The sequence below is a fragment of the Harmonia axyridis genome, chromosome 2 (genome assembly GCF_914767665.1).
Source record: "Harmonia axyridis chromosome 2, icHarAxyr1.1, whole genome shotgun sequence".
NCBI lineage: Eukaryota > Metazoa > Arthropoda > Insecta > Coleoptera > Coccinellidae > Harmonia > Harmonia axyridis.
In genome coordinates, this window is record NC_059502.1 from 4,024,246 (window position 1) to 4,045,064 (window position 20,819).

Below are 20,819 nucleotides of genomic sequence, written 5' to 3' on the forward strand. Positions count from 1 at the left end.
ATTTTTATATTATTTTTCATTTTGTTATGATTTATAGTGATTTAATTTGTTTTTATTTCAAGAAAGTTGATATTTTCGGTTCTTTTATACAATAAATTCAATAAATAACAAAGCCTGGAGGTTTCTCAATAAAAAAGAAATTTATATTTTATTTTGTTATGATTTATAGTGATTTAATTTATGTTTCTATTTCAAGAAAGTTGATATTTTCAGTTCTTTGGTACAATAAGTTTAATAAATAGAAGTGTTTTTTGCAAGGTTCTCTCTCATTCCATCATTTTTTTATCGATGTGACACTACACAATAAAACTGCTAAAAATCAAGTAGCTTGATATGATTCAAGTAGTTACTTGATAAATAAGTACTTGACTTGACTTGAGATGGATAAACTACTACTTGACTTGAGCTTCACTTGAAATCAGGTCAAACTCAAGCCAAGTAGCTTGAAAATCAACCCAAGCAGTGAATCCCTACTTGAAATATACTCGTTTTTTTAATATCAAAATGGAACCTCTCATTAGAAAACTATTTAGAATTATTAGGTATTCGATTTCGATGGAACTAATTTAGGCTATAGATACAGAACTCAGCCAATTTCTAATTGGTACGATTTTTTAATTCAATGGACTATTCGAAAATATACACTTTTTGGGGCTTAACTCAAATTGCAGTCAATATCGCCACAAAAGTCACACTTTCACTTCAAGACAATAACACTCCATTAGTTTTTTGCAAAATAAGGATAAAAACATATACAGAAGCAGAATAGGGCTCTCATTCTCTGAATCATTTAAATCTTCTTAGCGGGAGTTAGAGATAATTCCAATGCAACGCAATAGTGAATACAGTTTTTCGAGTTTTTATGGAAATGCCAATTATTACAATAAAACAGCCGTTAACTAACTGACCATCATCCATATTACGAAACCCACATTCCGAACTTATTTGATCTGAGCGGTGCAATAGTTGTAGAAGCAATTATTCCCAAGATCCTTGACTGAATAAAGAAATTCCTATAGCTATTATCATTTTCAATCGATAGGTATTGGCTGGCTCCCAGAAATATCATGTAATGCAGATAGCTCTTCGTGGTGTTGAATAACTTCGCTAATGGTCTAATAGAAATTGAAAAGAAGACCCCCAGACGTTCATAACCAGAAATATCGGTAACCACAAAAAATATTCATCTTGAACTTTCGACGAGTTATTTCACTTTCACTTGATTAGCTTAACATACTTCCACAAAATTAATATCCGGCAATTCCAGTCTATGTTTGACGACGACTGCTTATTCATACATAAACAATATAGAGACTGCTTATTTTACTGACGTTAATACAAAAGAATAAACACCTGTGCCCATGCATGTATAAATATCCTGACGTGAAAAAATTACCTTTTGAATGAGATGTGGGACAGTGAAATATGTAGTCGAAATCGTAACAAAAAAGAGGAAGAAGTACTCGAATACAAAGGATTTTGAGTAAACTTTGCTGCAGTACACATTGTGGGATAAACGAATTTTCTGAGCTAGATTTTTGATAATGACCTAAAAACTAACGTAGTTGAGCTTATGGGATTTCTTATGACCAAACAATTTCATCTCTATACCGCTGGGAAGTAAGCCATTTATCTTGCAAACCCAGACACTAGATGTCTGTACTTGCGCCCAAAAATGTCTCGAAAGAAACCTCAAAGGGGTGCGTATTAACATCATTACGGACAGCCATGCCACGCTGAGATCCCTGAAATCATATAGCCAGGGGTCTCTACTGACAAGGAAGTGACGTAATACCATAAAGCAACTGGCCAGAGGAAATAAAGTAACTCTACTATGGGTAGCAGGGCATTGTGGTATTGAAGGAATCGAAAAAGCAGATGAACTTGCAAAAAGGGCATCAAGGTCAAAACCTGATGGTCTTGAACCTTTCTGTGGGCTTGGAAAAGACCAATATGAGGCAGCAGTCCAACAATGGGAGTGGGACAATAGAAAAACCCTCTGGAGAAACCCTCCGGGTCTTGCTCAGGCAGAGGAATTTGTGCTGCTTTCAACGACCTATGCTAGAAGCTGCTGAAGCTACCACGAGCTGAGCTTAGGGTAATGATTGTGAGGAAATGCAGCCTGCTCGAAGCAATAAGAATTTCCCTCAATGGAAAGCTCCTTCCTGGAAACTGGGTTGGACATATGAGGATACTGAATCAATTATATTCAAACCTCCTCGCAAAACCATCGGATATTATGCCAAACACCTACGATTTTGAAACGCCCCTTGAAACGGTTATAAATGACCGTCCTAGTGTGATAAGTCTCGTAAGACGTCTTGACAAAAAGTCATCCATATGGTTCACAGATGGATCAAAAACAGAGAAGGGCACTGGCATTGGGATATATGGACCTAAACTGAGGATCTCTAAAGCCCTAGGAAGTGAGCCCTCGATTCTACAGACCGAGATAATGGCTGTTTATGTATGCGCCCAGGAGTGTCTCAAAATGAACCTCAAGGGGGCGCATGTCTACATCACCACGGACAGCCAAACCACGCTGAGATCCCTGGAATTGTGTTGTCAGGGGTCTCTGCTGACTTGGGAGTGCCGTAACACCATAAAGCAACTGGCCAGAGGAAATAAGATGACTCTACTATGGGTACCAGGGCACTGTGGGGTTGAAGGAAATGAAAGAGCTGATGAACTTGTAAAAAGTGCATCAAGGTTAACACCTGCTGGACTTGAGCCTTTCTGTGGGATAGGAAAAGACCAATATAAAGCTGCGGTCCAGCTATAGGAGTTGAACAGCAGGACAATCCACTGGACTAACACTCCTAGACTTGTTCAGGCAAAGAAATTCGTGAAGATTTCACCTACCTACGCCAAAAAGCTCCTGAAGCTGTCGCGAGCCGAGCTTCGAGTGATGGTGGGACTGCTGACGGGACACTGTCGGTACAAACATCATTTGTACCGTATGGGAAAGTCAGCAGACGAGATTTGCAGGCTCTGTGGATCGGAATCAGAAACAGCCGAACACTTGATATGCAAGGAGCTGGCTGGCCTAAGAACCATTCACATGGGTAAGCCGGTCCTGGATACCAGAGAGGTAACGGCCAAGGCCCCTGAGGAGGTTGTCAATTTTGTTAACGTCGTTGACGACCTCCCTGGGTTTCTATGAATGAGTAGGGTAGAGAACGAAAGATCTGCATGGTCGCAGTTCCTGGAAGGCTTACCGAACCAAAACGACCCCAGTTCAAATAATAATAAAATACATCACTACGGACAGCCAGGCCACGTTGAGATCCCTGGAATCATATAGCCAGGGGTCTCTACTGACATGAGAGTGCCGTTATACCATAAAGCAACTGGCCAAAGGAAATGAAGTAACTCTACTATGGTTCCCGGGCATTTTGGTATTGAAGGAAACGAAAAAGCCGATGAACTTGCAAAAAAGGCATCAAGGTAACACCTATTGGTCCTGAGCCCTTATGTGGGCTTGTAAAAGACCAATATAAGGCAGGGGTCCAACAAATAGAAGTGGAATAATAGAAAAACCCTCTAAAGAGACACTCTGGGTTTTGCTCAGGCAGAGAAATTTGTGGTGCTTTCAACGACCTATGCCAGAAAGCTTCTGAAGCTACCACAAGCTGAGCTTCAGGTAATTGTGAGACAGCTGACAGGACACTGTCGGTGCAAATATCTTTTGTACAGTATATGAGTAAGTTAGCAGATGAGATCTGCAGACTCTGTGGAAAGGAGGTAGGAACAGACACATGGTGTGCAAATGTCTGGAGCTGACTAGCCTAATAACCACTCACATGGGAAAGTCAGTTCTGGATACTCACGAAGTAATAGCCAAGGTTCCTAAGGATGTCGTTGGTTTCATTAACCGTATCGACGGCCTCCCTAGGTTTGTATGAATAGGTAGGGTTAAGAACAAAAGAACAAATTGGTCGCAGTTCCCAGAAGGCTAACAGAGCTGCAACAACTTCGATTCAATGAATAATAATAATGCTTTTATCAATTGGTTACTAATGTTTCATTAGGAACTAAATAATTGTTCCATTTGCTTTGATATTATGATTCCCATAATCATGAGTAAAGTAGAAACATAAAAGGATGGTAACAATTGATGATACGATAAAAATTTGAGATATTCGATCGCCTGAGAAGCCTGACTTAGAGTTGTTATTTGTAAAAAAATATTCTTTTTGTTATGTACTTTACCTTCTTGACATCTTGGCTCTTGTAAACTAACACCCAATCGACCTCTCCCCTGGAATCTGATGGTGATATCTTATTTCCAGGATATCAATTGGACCATCGGGAAGTAGCAAGACAAAATAAGATAACCGAACAGATTTTGCAGAATTATTTAGAAAAACGATTGTTCCCACACAGACGGAAAACCTCAAGAACACCATCAGTCTGGGAGATTTTGCCAAAAGCGAGAGTGAGAACGGTTGATAGTATCCAAGATCAATTGAGAGACGTAGTCCCGAGAAATGAGAGTTTGGAAAGTGGCGAGTCCGAAAATGTACAGACTGTTTACGACGAAGAGGACAGCAACGAGATAGAGGAAGGCATGTTCTTATTTTTTTTTAATTCTGTAGACTTCAGGTCTTGGTTTTTGCGTGATCATTTCAAGCTACAGTTATTTTGACTAATGTCTGATATTTCGGTTTAACTTGAAGATGAAGATGAAGAAAGAACCAAGAAAAAGATTATAATCATTCAAAATTTCGAATCGATAATGAAATGACAGTTATTCTAAAGGATTTTCCAATAAGAGGTTTCATTTTGAAACAAGCTGTCATCTTTTGACGAGTAAAACTACACCATTACTGAAATCGGTGAAAATTTCGAAAAATTAAGCACTTCTAGGTCATCGTGAAGCACATTCTTGGCCGACAATACACGACCTGGTGGAAAAATTTGAGCTATTATTTCATTGTAGAGAGTGAGGTACGCTTTTAACGATGAAAAATGATATAAGCCAAATAGTTGCAAATGCTAGGATTGCAGCAAAATATCCTTTTCATGAAATTTTATCGATGCTGACACTTCTTCTGGACATGAGCTACGCACTTGAAACCTCGCTATGTTTAGATCAGAACTCGATCTCTGAAACGTCTATAACGTCTGTTCGGATAGCGGGCTATTCAAAATGGAATCTCTTATTGAAAAACCCTATACGTGAACAATTTCTGTTTACTCTCATTCATTATTGAATGTATCTCTCAGGATATCAAGGATATCTTGTAGCATAAATATTCCGTACACTTAGTAATTGTGGGGATTCTGTTGACCCATGCAAGGTCGATTTGTATGCCGAAGATCTGGATTGGAGTAATGTGAAGACATTATACAGGATATATTTTTTAATCAACTTCCATTCTGTCTACCGGTTCTGTTTGTTTCTTTACTGAGTCTTTATGGCAATTCAAGCTGGTTAATGGGTTAAGTCCTCGTAAAAGTGTCCCATTGTTTGTCTCATAACAATATATTGGATGGGTTTCCTCAATATTCTTCAAGTGAAAAATTTTCCCGATCTTCCATTCATGTTTGCTTAAAATTTTCACACACTAATATTTATACGTGATGTATTATACTTATCTGTCACGTAAATTTGAACAAACGAACAAATATTGATGAATGTCAATTCGCTTTCGCATTTGCAAAGTCGGTCTAGATGAGAATGCCATTAAATTAAAGTCTTGAATTACTGCCTTTATGAGTAAATAGAGAAATTAGGCCAAGCTTATGTGACAAATATTGAGTTACCAATTATTATATCGTGTGTTTCGAAAGCGCTAAAATATGGAAATCAGGTTTTGCTCTACGTTGTACCTCATAAATACTATAGTCTTCATCTTAATGATATGTGTATAGCGAATATCCTTATTATTAAAGGTGTGATAATTATAATTAGTCGTTTGAAATTGGCAGCTGATTTAGCATTCAGGAAAATAATGATTTCAATCAAAGATTTTCACTTCTGAAATTAGGTTTGCTGTTTTTTGATCTTCTCACGATATCGTCAAATGAATGTTTAATTTCTTGTTGCAGCAAATATCTCTTGGTTCATCTTGTTATCTTATCTTTGCTATTCTCTATATTTTACATATTATCTTTTTTCTCTAATTTTGGAGTGGAGAATACGAAATTCTTGACCTGATGTGTAAAGGAGAATCGCGTTGGCCTACTCTGTTCTTCTTCTTCTCTGTTTTTCAGAATTGCAGTTAAATATAGTATGAACCTTCTATACGACTTCTTTATTTTTCAATTTTCGAGTTTTAGTCTTGGTTTTTTTCGATGTCTGGATTGTTTTTCAAATATTCGAGTCTGAGTTAAATTCATCATCGTATCTCCTCTACAGTTTCCCATCAAATATCATAAAAATCGGTTAAATAGTTTTTGAGTTATAAATGATATACCAAACTAATCAACTAAGCAAACTGTTCCCATTACCTGAATTTATTGATAGCTCACGAGAACACAATTATCCTATATTTGAAATCCTGCAATGGTCTGCTAGTCAATCTAAGCTAAGGTACCTAATTGTCGATTATTCAAGAAAAAATTAATGAACCTACCCATTAAATGTGTTTAGTCGATTGTAACTGAATTCATTTCTAAATGACAAAAAGGGCCTATTAGTGATCGTTCGCTAGTTTTACAATTTGAAGAAATGAAGAAAACTTCGGTAATCGGTAATTATCTAATAGATATCTCACATTTGTAACAAATGTTTTTGGACCTAATGACACAATTAACACTAATTAACATACGGTAATTATTCTACAAACATTCTAGAGCTTTATTCCCTCACTTTCCATCAATTTACTTCTGTTACTTGGTTTTTGTTTCTGCTACTGCTTAAAGCAATCATTAGAACTGATTCAAGTGAAAAAAAAAACAATTACAGCTTTCATACTTATCCTGAAAAAATTCATGTGTTACTTAAGACCACTAAGGTTTTGATCTTTCACGTTATATAATTGATATTGAAAAGCAGCATCTACTGAATAAAATTTTCATGGTCTGCTCGAAAAAAATTAATAAAATATTATTTCCAAGGTGAAAAGCTATACAGCTAAATTGTTAAAAAACTCATTCGAATTAATCCCTGTTTCGATACACGATATCGCAGAAAATTTATTTCTGTTTATAACCGAAACTCGTTATCTTCTAGCTCCGAAAATTTAATAAAAATAGATACAAGATTTCTATTAGCACCTGAAGGATATTCATGATACAATATGGGATTCAAACAAGCATAAAATAACCATAAAGCTGATAAACATCAACTTTACAATAAAATACTCGTAAAGCTATACATTAATAAGCATCCAGTGTACTTATGAGTTCTACTCATTCTGTTTCGATTATTGTTGTTATTGTTGAAGTGCGTTTTTGCTCCTTTTACGACAAACTTACCATTACAATGTGATTTTGAGTCTCCTAAAATATTTGTCATAGACCCCTCAAATGAAAAAGTTTTTCAGAGATCGAGTTCTGATCTAGAACGTAGCGAGGTTTCAAGTGCGTAGCTCATGTCCAGAAGAAGTGTCAGCATCGATGAAATTTCATGAAAAGGATATGTTGCTGCAATCCTAGCATTTGCAACTACATAGATATTTGACTTATATCTTATATCGTTTTCCATCTCTAGAATGAAATAAACATCCAATGATTTCTCTTAAAATATACTCGTTTTTTTCAATATCAAAATGGAACTTTTTATTGAAAACCCCTTTATAAAAGGCAACTCTCGCGTATGTATAATGTAGGTACATACATATATCAATGTAAAGCTTGATACAAAATTACTAGGAACTTTAAAAATTTCTCTTAATCTCCATTAATCGATCTTACGATCAAAGTGAAAATATTCTTGTTACGCAGCAATGTTTGCTTTTAATTTCACATCAAATTCCTAACGCACTAATTGAAACACCTTTCATGATCTACGCAAGACAGTAGCGTATTTCTGCCACTTTAGAACGAAACACTTCTTCAACTCCAATCAGTTGCTTCATCAATAAAAATATCCACATTTCACAATCAACTACTCCACGGAGATCCAGTTCAAACTCTCTTGTCTCTCTTGTCAACTAAGAGAGGCCCATAGGATTAAATAATGCATAATTTGCAGTGGCGGACGTATAGAAGTTTCACTTTCACATTTCGATAATTAGAATGGTTAAGTACGTCTTAATAATGGTACAGTTCCGATGAAATCTATACCTACCTACTGCTTGTGTTACTGCTGCGACAGTCGGGTTGTTGAAATGGATACCTTCTTGAAAGTAGGTTCTCAGCTTCAAGGGGATATTTGTTATGGTAATGTTGGCAATGGAGAGATGATAGTGTTATAATGAAATGCCTGTAGAATTTTCCGGTACAGTAGTTTCGTTTTGTTTGGGAACACGAGTGAGTTGTATCGTTGTATCATCACACAGTTGGCTGGGTTTCTAACCTCGAAATATTGACGAAATCGGAAAGTTGGTAGTTTTTTGCGTTTTAGTGTAACAGCTGTGATGTATGAAGAAAATCCTTGAGGGTCTGCGTAAAAACTATTATTTATGTATACCAATGGGATATAGGAAGATTTATAATCAATGAGTTTCATTGTATAGGGTGTTTTTTTCGAGGTATATAACTTTAAGTTGGCATTACTGTTCAAGATGGCGACCGATTTGACAGCTGTCAAGTGATTTATTCTCAGTTTGGTTTGGCAATTCATCATGAATAGACTCACGTCTGAACAACGCTTGCAAATAGTGCAATTTTATTTCGAAAATAATGGTTCTGTGCGGAATATGTATCGCGCACTACGTCCATTAGCGATGAAGCGCACTTCTGGTTGAATGGCTACGTCAAAAAACAAAACTGCCGCATTTGGAGTGAAGCTAATCCTCAAGTGTATGTCGAAACACCGTTACATCCAGAAAAACTGACTGTTTGGTGCGCTTTATGGGCTGATGGAATCATTGGTCCGTACTTCTTCAAAAACGATGATGGCCAGAGCGTTACAGTCAATGGTGATCGGTATAGAGCCATGATTACTAACTTTTTCATTCCTGAATTGAACAACCATGGTGTCCAGGAGCTGTGGTTCCAACAAGACGGCGCAACATGTCACACAGCTCGTGCCACAATCGATTTATTGAAAGACACGTTTGGTGACCGCCTAATTTCACGTTTTGGATCTGTGAATTAGCCTCCAAGATCTTGTGATTTAACACCGCTAGACTACTTTCTGTGGGACCATGTAAAGTCATTGGTCTATGCGGATACGCCACAAACCCATGACCATTTGGAAGACAACATTCGCCGTGTTATTGCCGATATACGGCCACAAATGTTGGAAAAAGTCATCGAAAATTGGACGTCCAGATTGGACCATATCCGAGCCAGCCATGGCGGTCATATGCCAGAAATCATATTTAAAATGTAATGCCACAAGATTATCTTGCGGATAAATAAAATTCATGTCAATCGAATAATCCATCGTTGTTTCATTGCAATTTAAAGTTCTATAGCTCTAAAAAAACACCCTTTACAACTAAAAAGTGCTTAGTTCAAACTTCAACACCTTGGTACTCGAAAACAAAGGGTTTGTGAGACCATATTTATAGGACTTTTTTTAATTATTGTTCGAAAAATCTTTCATTTTCATTTGTACCAATTCAGCACCCTGTAAAATGACGGTTAGAAAGTTCTTGTGACTTCACGTAATTCAATTTATATGGACCAAAAGGTGTTTCAATTAGATACGTCCATCATAATGAAGATTGATCAACTGAATTAAATACCTGATTACAGAAAAGTATCGTAGACGACCAAACTGACATCTAATCAAAAAAGTTCACGTTACGCTTCCAGACATGCCAACAATTTGTTTTCAAACATTCGAGGTATTTCATCAAGTTAGGTAACATTATTAATGAATTCATCTAAAGGTCGCACTTATTATAATCGTGGCTCATCTTTAGAATGTGGGTAACGCTATTTTTTCAACCTATCAAAAACAATTACAATTAGCACGAAAAAACATTCACGTTTCCTCACACTCGTATACGCACTTGAGTAATAAAAGTACGATTCAGCACTTTTTCTCATTGATCTTTATCGTCGCTTCGTCCTATTGCCAAAGAAAACCAAGGAGTTACGATCAAATCAACAATTTTGAAACTCTGGACTGTTCGTCGCTTGATCTATCGTTGAAGTCTCCAGTAATATTAGGTGTACAATCTTGTTTCCGCCATTTTGCAATTCCTAGATGGCTGAAGCGATAAGTGGTAGTCAAAATACAGAGATCGTATAGATACATACTATAAGCTAAGGCATTTGTAAACATAACGCCATCGAAATATTAGTCGATTTGTGTCTGCATCAAGAAGTTATTCTCGATATCAGCTTACGAACCAAATTCTCGGTATTTGCGGGAGGTTTTAATTCTCTGCTTCAATATGAAGAAATATACGGCTGAGGCTCATCGAATGCTCTCAAATGCCTATTGGGAGGCCGCTATTAGTGAAAGAAAGTGCCGAGAGTGGTTTCAACGCTTCAAGAACGGTGATTTTGACCAGGTGGAAGAGAGAAGGTTTTCGAAGATGTAGAATTGGAGGCATTACTTGATCAAGAATCATGTTAAACGCAACCAGAATTGGTAGGATCATTGGAAGTGATGCAACAAGCCATTTCAAGGCGCTTGAAAGTCATGAGAATGATTCAGAAACAAGGAAATTGGGTACCGTACGAGTTGAGAAGAGAGATGTTGAACGGCGTTTGTTTGCTTGTGAACAGCTGCTTGCAAGGCAAAAACGGAAAGGATTTCTGCATCGCATTGTGACTGAAGGCGAAAAATGAGTTTATTACGATAATCCCAAGCACAGAAAATCATGGGGATATCCCGGCCATGCTTCCACGTCGACGGCCAAACCGAATATTCACGGTTCCAAGGTCATACTCAGTATTTGGTGGGACCAGCTCGGCGTAGTGTCCATTCTAGTTTCGATAACACGCACTGAATATATCACAGAGTTAAGTCTTTTCACAAGATTGTCAATGTGACAGTTCCATTGAAGGTGATTGTCAATAAAAACTCCCAGGAACTTTTTAAAGGGTGTTTTTTTTAGAGCTATAGAACTTTAAATTGCAATAAAACAACGATGGATTATTCGATTGACATGAATTTTATTTTTCCGCAAGATAGTCTTGTGGCATTACATTTAAGATATGATTTCTGGCATATGACCTGGCTCGGATGTAGTCCAATCTGGACGTCCAATTTTCCATTACTTTTTCCAACATTTGTGGACGTATATCGGCAATAACACGGCGAATGTTGTCTTCCAAATGGTCAAGGTTTTATGGCTTATCCGCATAGACCAATGACTTTACATAGCCCCACAGAAAGTAGTCTAGCGGTGTTAAATCACTTGAGGATTAGCTTCACTCCAAATGCGGCAGTTTTGTTTGTTGACGTAGCCATTCAACCAGAAGTGCGCTTCATCGCTAAACAAAATAAAGTGGACGTAGTGCGCGATACGTATTCCGCACAGAACCATTATTTTCGAAATAAAATCGCACTATTTGCAAGCGTTGTTCAGGCGTGAGTCTATTCATGATGAATTGCCAAACCAAACTGAGAATAAATCACTTGACAGCTGTTAAATCGGTCGTCATCTTGAACAGTAATGCCAACTTAAAGTTATATACCTCGAAAAAAAACATCCGTTAGAATGAATTTGTATTTACTGTTCGGAGGAATAAAATTTTATTCGATTTGATTTAAGTTCTTGGACTCTCCAACATTGTCATCTAGCTTGTTCTCAAACACCCTGTATAGCACGGTACCACCTCCTAGTGCTATCAGTCGAATCAAATCATCGCCTCATCACCACCTCCATGTTGATCCTTATCACCCCATCCTTTGTTACCAAAGCAACGCATCCTCTTGGTCGATAGCGATATTGACATAGAAAACGTTGCGAAAAACGGAAAAAGGCATCTTGCAGGACGTCGATTCCTGCGAGCAGCTTTCTCCTGGGGCAAGGTCGCCGTCGGCGGTTGAACCAAAAAGGGGACGGCGCATATCGTGGTTCCATCGGCCACTCTCAGTTCACCGTGTGGCGCGACCGACAAAAGAAATAGCATGATTCTTATTTTTGTGGTTTACGTGGTGTTGTCTGTGGTCGCGGGTGCCGGTTTCTCGGCCAAGAGCGTCGGCGGACCACCTCAGAGCTTTGGGGGACATAAAGGTACCTATATACAGCGTCTTCGATGATTTTCGGGACGTGATTTCTTTAAAAAAAAAAATTTGGAAAGCGCTGACGTGAGTTTTTGAGCTCTTGGTCATTAATGCGTCAATTAAACGCTTTGAAATCTTTTAACTGTATATGTATATGTGGTTGCCAAGGTCACAATTGGCAAATGGATGAACGAGAGCTCAAATGCTGCAGAAATCATTTAAGAGCTTTCCTCAATTTTTTTCAATATTTTGCTTGAATTTTTTTTTGGTTTCCATTTTTGTTGAAACGTAGCCACACGAAATTCTGAACGATGTATTTTCAACTAATTATAATGAGCACACAAAAAAACCAGTAATGTTCCCAAACACTTGTATGCATTTGAGAATAAAAAATTCGATTCATCACTTTTTCTTGTTGATCTTCGTCCTACAGAGTAATAAACATAGATAGAGGGAGTATACGCAATTTTTACATGTTCCCAACATGGTTAGATTACGTTGTCGGATTGTGATATATTTTCAAATCCACTATTTTACTATATCGTTATGAATGTATATTTTATTGAATGAAATATATTTATTTGAGTGATTCCCGATCAAATATGCCAATTTCAATATTTGGAATCCGATATTTTTCCTAATTGTCGAATTTATAATAAGCACATTATTATTTTCTGTATTTACCTGCTGAAATCCAAGGTTTGGTAACTTTTGCTCTCTTAATGTCATCGGTTGTTTCACGTCGTTTGGCGTGCTCGAAATTTGTTTTCTGAATTTCTGATATATTTAGGTATTTATTTCAATATATTTTGAGTTGATATGAAAGCTGATTCGCTATGGGACATAAGAAGTGCATTCTTTGTGGAGAAACTCGTGAATTGAGTGAAATATCGTATTACTGATTTGTTTTCATTTCCGCGCGTTTCATATCAAATTTGATAGTTCATGTTGGGGACAAAATTTGCTGAATGAAAATGACATAGATGTCCATGTTTATTACTTTGAGCTTCGTCCTATTGGTAAAGAAAACCAAGGCATAGCGATCGAATTAACAATTTTGGAAACTTTGGACTGTTCGTCGTTTGATCCATCGTTAAAGTCTCCAGTGGTAAGGGGATTTATTAGATTTCCTTGATTATTTTCCTCATTGTGGAATCAGTTCTGTTGAGATCAATAAATAATAAAGTTATTTTTTGTTTGTCCTCTGTACAGATAATCTATACCCTTTCAACTTCAAATTGAGACTCAACAAAATCAAATTGGGAATTAATAAATTCAAATTGGGATAATAATTTCTATGTTCCCGAAGGAAAAATGGTACGCCACTGAGATATTTCCAGATGAAAATCATTTTTACTGTACCCATTCAATTTGTGACAAAAAATCCATCATTCATTTTTTTGTATGGTCACCGTTTTTATGCAAAAAAAATCTTAACGCGTATTTGTCATTTCTTTAATAAATTTTGTCTTAATCAATACCAAGATAACAAGTTTCATTTTTTTGGATGAAAACACCGCCCCAGAAAGAAAAAATACAAGATAGGTTTCTTGTAACAAATTGTATTAGCAAGTCAAAAAGATTTTTAATTTTAAATCTCAATGGCGTAGCATATTTAAATCAATTGCGCCACCAAAAAGAATGCCAAATTTCTAAAGTCCGCCTGTATATCATCAACTTCAGGCACAGTAGATTTTAATCGAGAGCTGACAGACTCCCAACAATAATGAGCTTCATTTTAATCCTTTTTGTAGATACGAATCTTGGAATAACAAGTTTCTCATTTTTACTTGCTTCTTCGACCAATCAAGTAATACCTACGTAACATACAAGTCAATTCAGTTCCTTTCATAAATTTCTGTGAGACATATATCAACGAAAGTATGCTGCATTTTTGATCTAGATATCTCCAAATTTATACTTGATATTGCACACATTGTAACCCAACTTGACACTGCCTACATGGTGGCACTTATGTAACTCCCATCTCTTTGCTGGAATGTACACGATTAGAGTATTTGCTCGACTGTGAAACGATTTTTCACAATCTTCTTTTCACCAGAATAATTGTCTAGATTATCGCAATGTTTCCTGCTTTTTGGTACTATCCTCAGACTGTGCCATAAAAAAAAACTTTATGTTCTGATTTCGCAGATAAGTAGATACAAATTGAAATCTTTACGCGATATCTTTTTGTACATCATTGTATTTGAAACAATAACATCATATCAGAAGTGTATCGAGAATTGGTCAATGAAATAATAGTAAATTAAGTACACTGCGCAAAAAAATTAACGCACATTCTGAAAATCCCAATTTTAATGAAAGTTAACTCTACATTGACTTTATAACTTATTTTTTATGTTCTCTCGGGAAGTTTTTGAACGAAACAAGACACATTAAATGGAAGAAAATTTCAGGATTTCACCGAATTTTATGTGAAAGAAGAGAAATGAACAATTTTCAAAATACTGGAATGCTTATAAGTGATTTAATACTTGGTATTTCCACCCCTTGCGTTAATTACAGCTCGGCAACGACGGTTCATACTCAAAATGAGTGATCTTAAAATGTTCTGATCTAATCCTTCCCAGATTTCTCTGAGTTGGATTCATTAAGAGTCATTAAGAGTAGCTGGATGATTTTCTGAACTTCTCAGTGTTCCATTGAGGTTGTCCCAAACCTGCTCAATCGGATTGATATCTCTTTCCCAATCAGCCTCTTCCCAATGGATATGCTCTCTCGCAAACTCCAAACGCGCCCTGCTCAATCGAATTGAGATCTGGACTTCTTGCTGGCCATTCCATTCGAGAGACTTCAACCTCTTCAAGGTACTCCTGAACGACGCGCGCATGATGGGGTCTGGCATTATCGTCCATAAAAATGAAATTTTCACCAATGTATGGGGCAAATGGCACTACATGCTCTTCAAGAATGTTCCTTATATACCTATTAGCATTCATAGCTCCATTATCAACGACCACTAGGTCTGTGCGAGCAATCAAAGATATTCCACCCCATACCACAATCGTTCCTTCCCCGAAAACAGTAGTATTCAGGAAATTGCACTGAGCATATCTTTCATGTGGACGTCTGTATACAAGGGAACGTACATCACAATGGTAGAGGCAGAATCTAGACTCATCTGTGAAGAGAACTCTTTCCCAATCAGTCTCTTCCCAATGGATATGCTCTCTCGCAAAATCCAAACGCGCCCTTCGATGGGCTGGGGTAAGAACTGGGCCTCTTGCCGCGACACGAGGCCCTAAATCATATTCTCTGAGGCGATTTCTTAATGTCTGAGTGCTAATTTGCACCCCATGAGTTTGCTCAAGCTGATTTTGAAGGAGGCGAGCGGTTGCAAACCGTTGTCTCAACGAAGAAACTCTCAAGAAACGTTCTTGAATGGCAGTTGGTACCCGTGGTCTTCCCTGTCCTGGTCTTCGGACATTCATATCTATCTCCCTGAATCGCTGCAACATTCTGGACACACTTGTATGGGAAACTCCAAACCTTTCTGCAATTCTTGTGTATGTCCATCCGTCTTCTCGCAAAACTACCGCTTGGGCACATTCCTCTTGAGTCAAATTGCGTGTTTCGCATTGCATAGCGATCGAGTGTAGAAAATCAAACGAAAGAAAAAATATTGATCACTAGAATTGATCGAAAACAACTGATTTCAGAATGGAGCCAATACATTCAAAATCTGATAATCTCATCTTTTTTTATTCCTGCTGGGAAAAAACATCTGTATTGAAGAAAAACGTTGAAAGTGGATAACATATGCATTAATGATTCTGATAAAAATAATAATCATTGAGAACACCTTCAGTTGTAGAATAAATTTGAGATTTCCATAATGTGCGTTAATTTTTTTGCGCAGTGTATGAAGAATCTCAGCGATACCAAACAACTGTTTAATTATTGAATAAAATCCACAGTGTTGGCGAAAAAATTGTTGTAAATATTAAAATTTGTGTCTTCATTTCTTCCATATTAAATAGGAATAAGATCGAATCAAACTATAACTGGAAGTTTTTGAAGAAAGTTAAAGAAAGGTACTCACATGTAGAGCGAAACTTATTGATAAAAAGTAAGGAATAACCAATAACGTAATTGAATGGACGTTTTGAATTTAACAGTTGATTGACTTGTGTGAAAGTAGGTATGACCAAGGTCACAATTTTCTTTTTATTGTTACTACCTACATGGAAGGATTATGTACAACAGCCGCGAAAAAAGACAATAGAAAGAGAAACTTTTTTTAAGTCGATGATTGAAATAATCTGATCCAAACAAGCTGAACAAATTGCTAATATGGTGGATCCAATGGCGTATATTGTATTTTAAATGTTGATGATGTATTCATCATATATTATGAAAAATATATTTAGTAATTAACTGTTACTTCCAAAAAATGATTGGTGAGACATATCTCGAATGTCGATTTTCAATTTACTATAGAGGGTGTTCCTGTAAACTCTCCAAGACGATCTAAACGTTCCATTCAATCTAAACTTCACTCGGTGTTTAATGAAAAACACCACTTGGGATATTTGTGGATGACTTATCCAATCGAGCGGCATTGTAGGCAATATTGAAATATCAAAAATTCTACAGGTGGATCACCTTTAGAAGACTCTCCACCGAAAGTATTCAACTATTCAATATTCATAGATAAAAACAAGCGAAAAACACAAAGCTATAATTTGGGATAACATCTTTGTCTTTAGGATAGTCCATCCGAGGTCAAATCAACACCTCGGCTCAAGCTCTGGTTTCTGCAAAACTAGTTCAACCTGTTCAGGGACTTTTTTTGAAAAGCAATCAATATTAGTCCAGTCAAATTTGCATATCAAATAATTAAATTTCAGGATACCAAAATAGTAAGGTGAATGATCAGTGGGTTTGACCATAATTTTGAAGTAGAATGAGAGAACGTATCCTGTAGAAAACAAGAGTTTTATGATGAGGAAAGGATATACAGGATGTTCGGATTTCACTTCAATTTATATACAATATCAGAACGTGGTTCTAGTCGAAATATTTCAACATGTGTCCTATAATGTAGCCTTCACTATGAAAAGAACTTGTATTTTTGTCAAAATTCGAGAGATAAAAATTAGATTTAGTATGCAGTTGTTGAACAAGCCTAATTAAGTATTAGTAATAATAAAGGATAAGTTCTTTTAATTTTCATCAGTGGCTTATAAATGTGGAGAGTTTTTCATAAAATAATTATCTTTTCTTGAGCTGCCAATCAATATAAAAAATAAAATTCTATGATTAAGTCTTGATATATAGACGAAACGTTGTCTGAGTCCAAATTGGTCAAGTGATTGATTTCAATGGTTCTAATCCTATAATTTAAACTTCAAAATGCCTGCTCAAGGACGTGAAAGCACAGAATTCAACATAAACCACTTTCTCGAAAATTATCATCTACAGGTTCACCAAATTTTCTTTCCTACATTCGCATTTTTGTTGCAGATTGTCCCAACTGCATAGAAGACAGCTTACCAGCACCCAATAGATGGACGATGCCACTCTTGAAGCTTGGAGAAAAACGGTACTATCTAGGAATATTCTTCAAGGTATGTCTGAATTGTTGACGTTTCAAGGGAGCTTTAAATGACAAGGACTCTTGACCAAAAAAAAAGATCGCGAACAAATTGTATCATATATATGTGAGTCACATCCGTACAGCAAAACATCACCATCAGATCGAAATTCTCTGTCAATGTCACAACAGTATGAAGACCTTCAAAGACCACGACTGTGCAAGAAACCAGAAGTAATAAATTTCCAAACATTAACGTAAAGATCACTAAAGGAGTTAATGGTTTTTTCGTTTAATGAACAAGATTGCAGCTTATCTCATTTCAGAGTACCGAAATATTTGTCAACTTCACGGAAGACCAAAAATCAAGTTATTTTTACTCTTTCTTGCAGTTATTATTCCTTGGAGTTGAGAGAAGTTGACATTTACGAGATTTATTTGAATTCACAATGAGATCGAAGTAGAAAAGGCTTCCAAGATTTATAAGTTTGTCTCACATATTTAGAATCAGTAAAAAATGGAACTGGACAAATGTTCATCTGCTTTAACAACTTTTAAATAGATTTGTACAGGGTGTTCCTAAATTGAAGGTTTAAACAAAAATGACAGATTCCTCGGATCATTTTAAGGAAAAAAGTCCTATAAACATTGTAACCAACATAGTATGATATTTCGTCAATTCAATGCCGAAGAATTGCTTGATACTTTAAGTTCGAAATCAATTCTGAACTGGAAAAACGTCCAATTGATTTTATCCAGTTTCGAACTGTTATAATGTCAATGTTTTCTATCCTAGCTTTGCCTAGGTTTTTACTTTTAATTTTTTTTTATTATTTGGTTTCTTTCACTGATTGAATTTTGTTGTTTAAAGGCCAACTACTTCAGGGCTATGCAGTACTGTCGCTTTCATGGCATGCATCTTGCTAGTATATCATCGCAGGATGAAAACGATAAGTTGGAAAAGTATATCAATGATTTCGGTAAGTGCTTATACCCATTTATTAATTTTTAATAATGGTTTTCTATATTAATTTTTATTCAAGTATATGATGTCGAAAAATGAACTATATGAAAGCTGTTGCAAAATATCGTGAGGATCGTTTTACTAGAACTATAGCTTCATTATAACGGATGTTTTTTTTAGAGGTATATAACTTTAAGTTGGCATTACTGTTCGAGATGGCAACCGATTTAACAGCTGTTAATTGATGCATTCTCAGTTTGGCTTGGCAATTCATCATGAATAGACTCACGCCTGAACAACGCTTGCAAATAGTGCAATTTTATTTCGAAAATAATGATTCTGTGCGGAATACGTATCGCGCACTACGTTCATTTTATTTTGTTTAGCAATGAAGCGCACTTCTGGTTGAATGGCTACGTCAACAAACAAAACTGCCGCATTTGGAGTGAAGCTAATCCTCAAGTGTATGTATAAACACCGTTACATCCCGAAAAACTGACTGTTTGTTTGGTGCGCTTTATGGGCTGGTGGAATCATGGTGACCGCCTTATTTCACGTTTTGGACCTGTGAATTGGCCTCCAAGATCTTTTGATTTAACACCGCTAGACTACTCTCTGTGGGGCTATGTAAAGTCATTGGTCTATGCGGATAAGCCACAAACTCTTGACCATTTGGAAGACAACATTCGCCGTGTTATTGCCGATATACTACCACAAATGTTGGAAAAAGTCATCGAAAATTGGACGTCCAGATTGGACTACATCCGAGCCAGCCGTGGCGGTCATATGCCAGAAATCATATTTAAAATGTAATGCCACAAGATTATCTTGCGGATAAATAAAATTTATGTCAATCGAATGATCCATCGTTGTTTTATTGCAATTTAAAGTTCTATAGCTCTAAAAAAAACATCCTTTAGGTGCATTTACCTATACCACTGAAAGGTTTTGGGCCAATGAAAGGAGTTTGTGCTCCTTGTCTGTCAAGTGTGTTGGCCTCATAGAAGTTTCCATTACCAAAGTGTAAAATTACCGAAAAAGTACAGAGAATATTTCCCTCCTGTCAAAAATTCTATGTATATGGAGAACAATTATCGAAAATTACAGCGATAATTGCATTGTAGGAAGCGAAACAGCACTGCGATAATTGTTCTGTTCATAGATGCATAGTTTCTATGCATCTTACACAGTTCGAATCTATGACAATTCCATTCTAAATCAGTTTGCCAAGTAATGTAACAGTTCATTCTGGAAATTTTCCCCCGAATTACACTCGTGCATCAAAATGACCGGATAATTTCGCATTCCAGCGTGTTTTCTTTGAAAAACTGCATTCGGTCATTTTCTTTTTTGGAGAAATTGCAGTTTTTATGACAACACGCTGTCATGCAAAATTATCGGTAATTTTGATGCACTTGTGCAATTACTTACGATAATTGCACTACAGAACAAGAATTGCATCGTCAAAATCTCCCGTTGCCAATGACACCACAAACAATACTGAAAAATGTCAAAAAAACTCCGAAAGGTTACACAAAAGCTTCCAACCCGGCGTTAGTACTTTTTTCAGAATATTTTTATCCTTAAGCGTTCCTTCAGGACAATCACCGAATTCTAGTCTGAGATAATCATCAAACCGTGATCAACCTCAATGACACTCATTACGAAATTGCTTTCACTTTTATAGTTCTCTGGTGCTTCTAGTTTGAAGTCGATCTTGAGTTCATTGCCACATTTAGACTTTTATCTATGAAAGTCGTCGGGCAAAAATTCAATTAGCTTAAGTAATTGATTATCGCACTTGGCAAAAAGGTCAAGGAACAAGCGTAGAACAAGATCAGCTGTAAATTATTTTGAGAATTTTATGCCTTTGTAGAGGTCAGTTATTACATCGAAGACCAAACTCATTTAGGTTTTGTCGAAATTTTTTTTTATTTTCATTTTTATATTGATGAGTTGACTAATATTCATGCAATGGGCGAATGAAAGTGGCCTAAATGTCATCATCATCATTTTGAAAGAATTTCAATTTATATCATAAAAATGAA

At 36.5% G+C, this 20,819-nt stretch overlaps 1 protein-coding gene across 2 annotated transcripts in view; it reads left to right on the forward strand.

Annotated features, from left to right (window-relative positions):
* Window positions 1-20,819, forward strand: part of LOC123672704 (C-type lectin 37Db) — a 30,589-nt gene that overhangs the window by 6,480 nt on the left and 3,290 nt on the right. The window contains exons 2-4 of one of the 2 annotated variants that reach the window (XM_045606946.1): window positions 4,293-4,568; window positions 17,738-17,841; window positions 18,679-18,787. In XM_045606946.1, the coding sequence (XP_045462902.1) occupies window positions 4,293-4,568; window positions 17,738-17,841; window positions 18,679-18,787 (489 nt within the window). Of the gene's footprint in view, window positions 1-4,292; window positions 4,569-12,100; window positions 12,258-17,737; window positions 17,842-18,678; window positions 18,788-20,819 lie in introns of those variants that run through there. The other variant, XM_045606947.1, reaches the window with a different exon arrangement.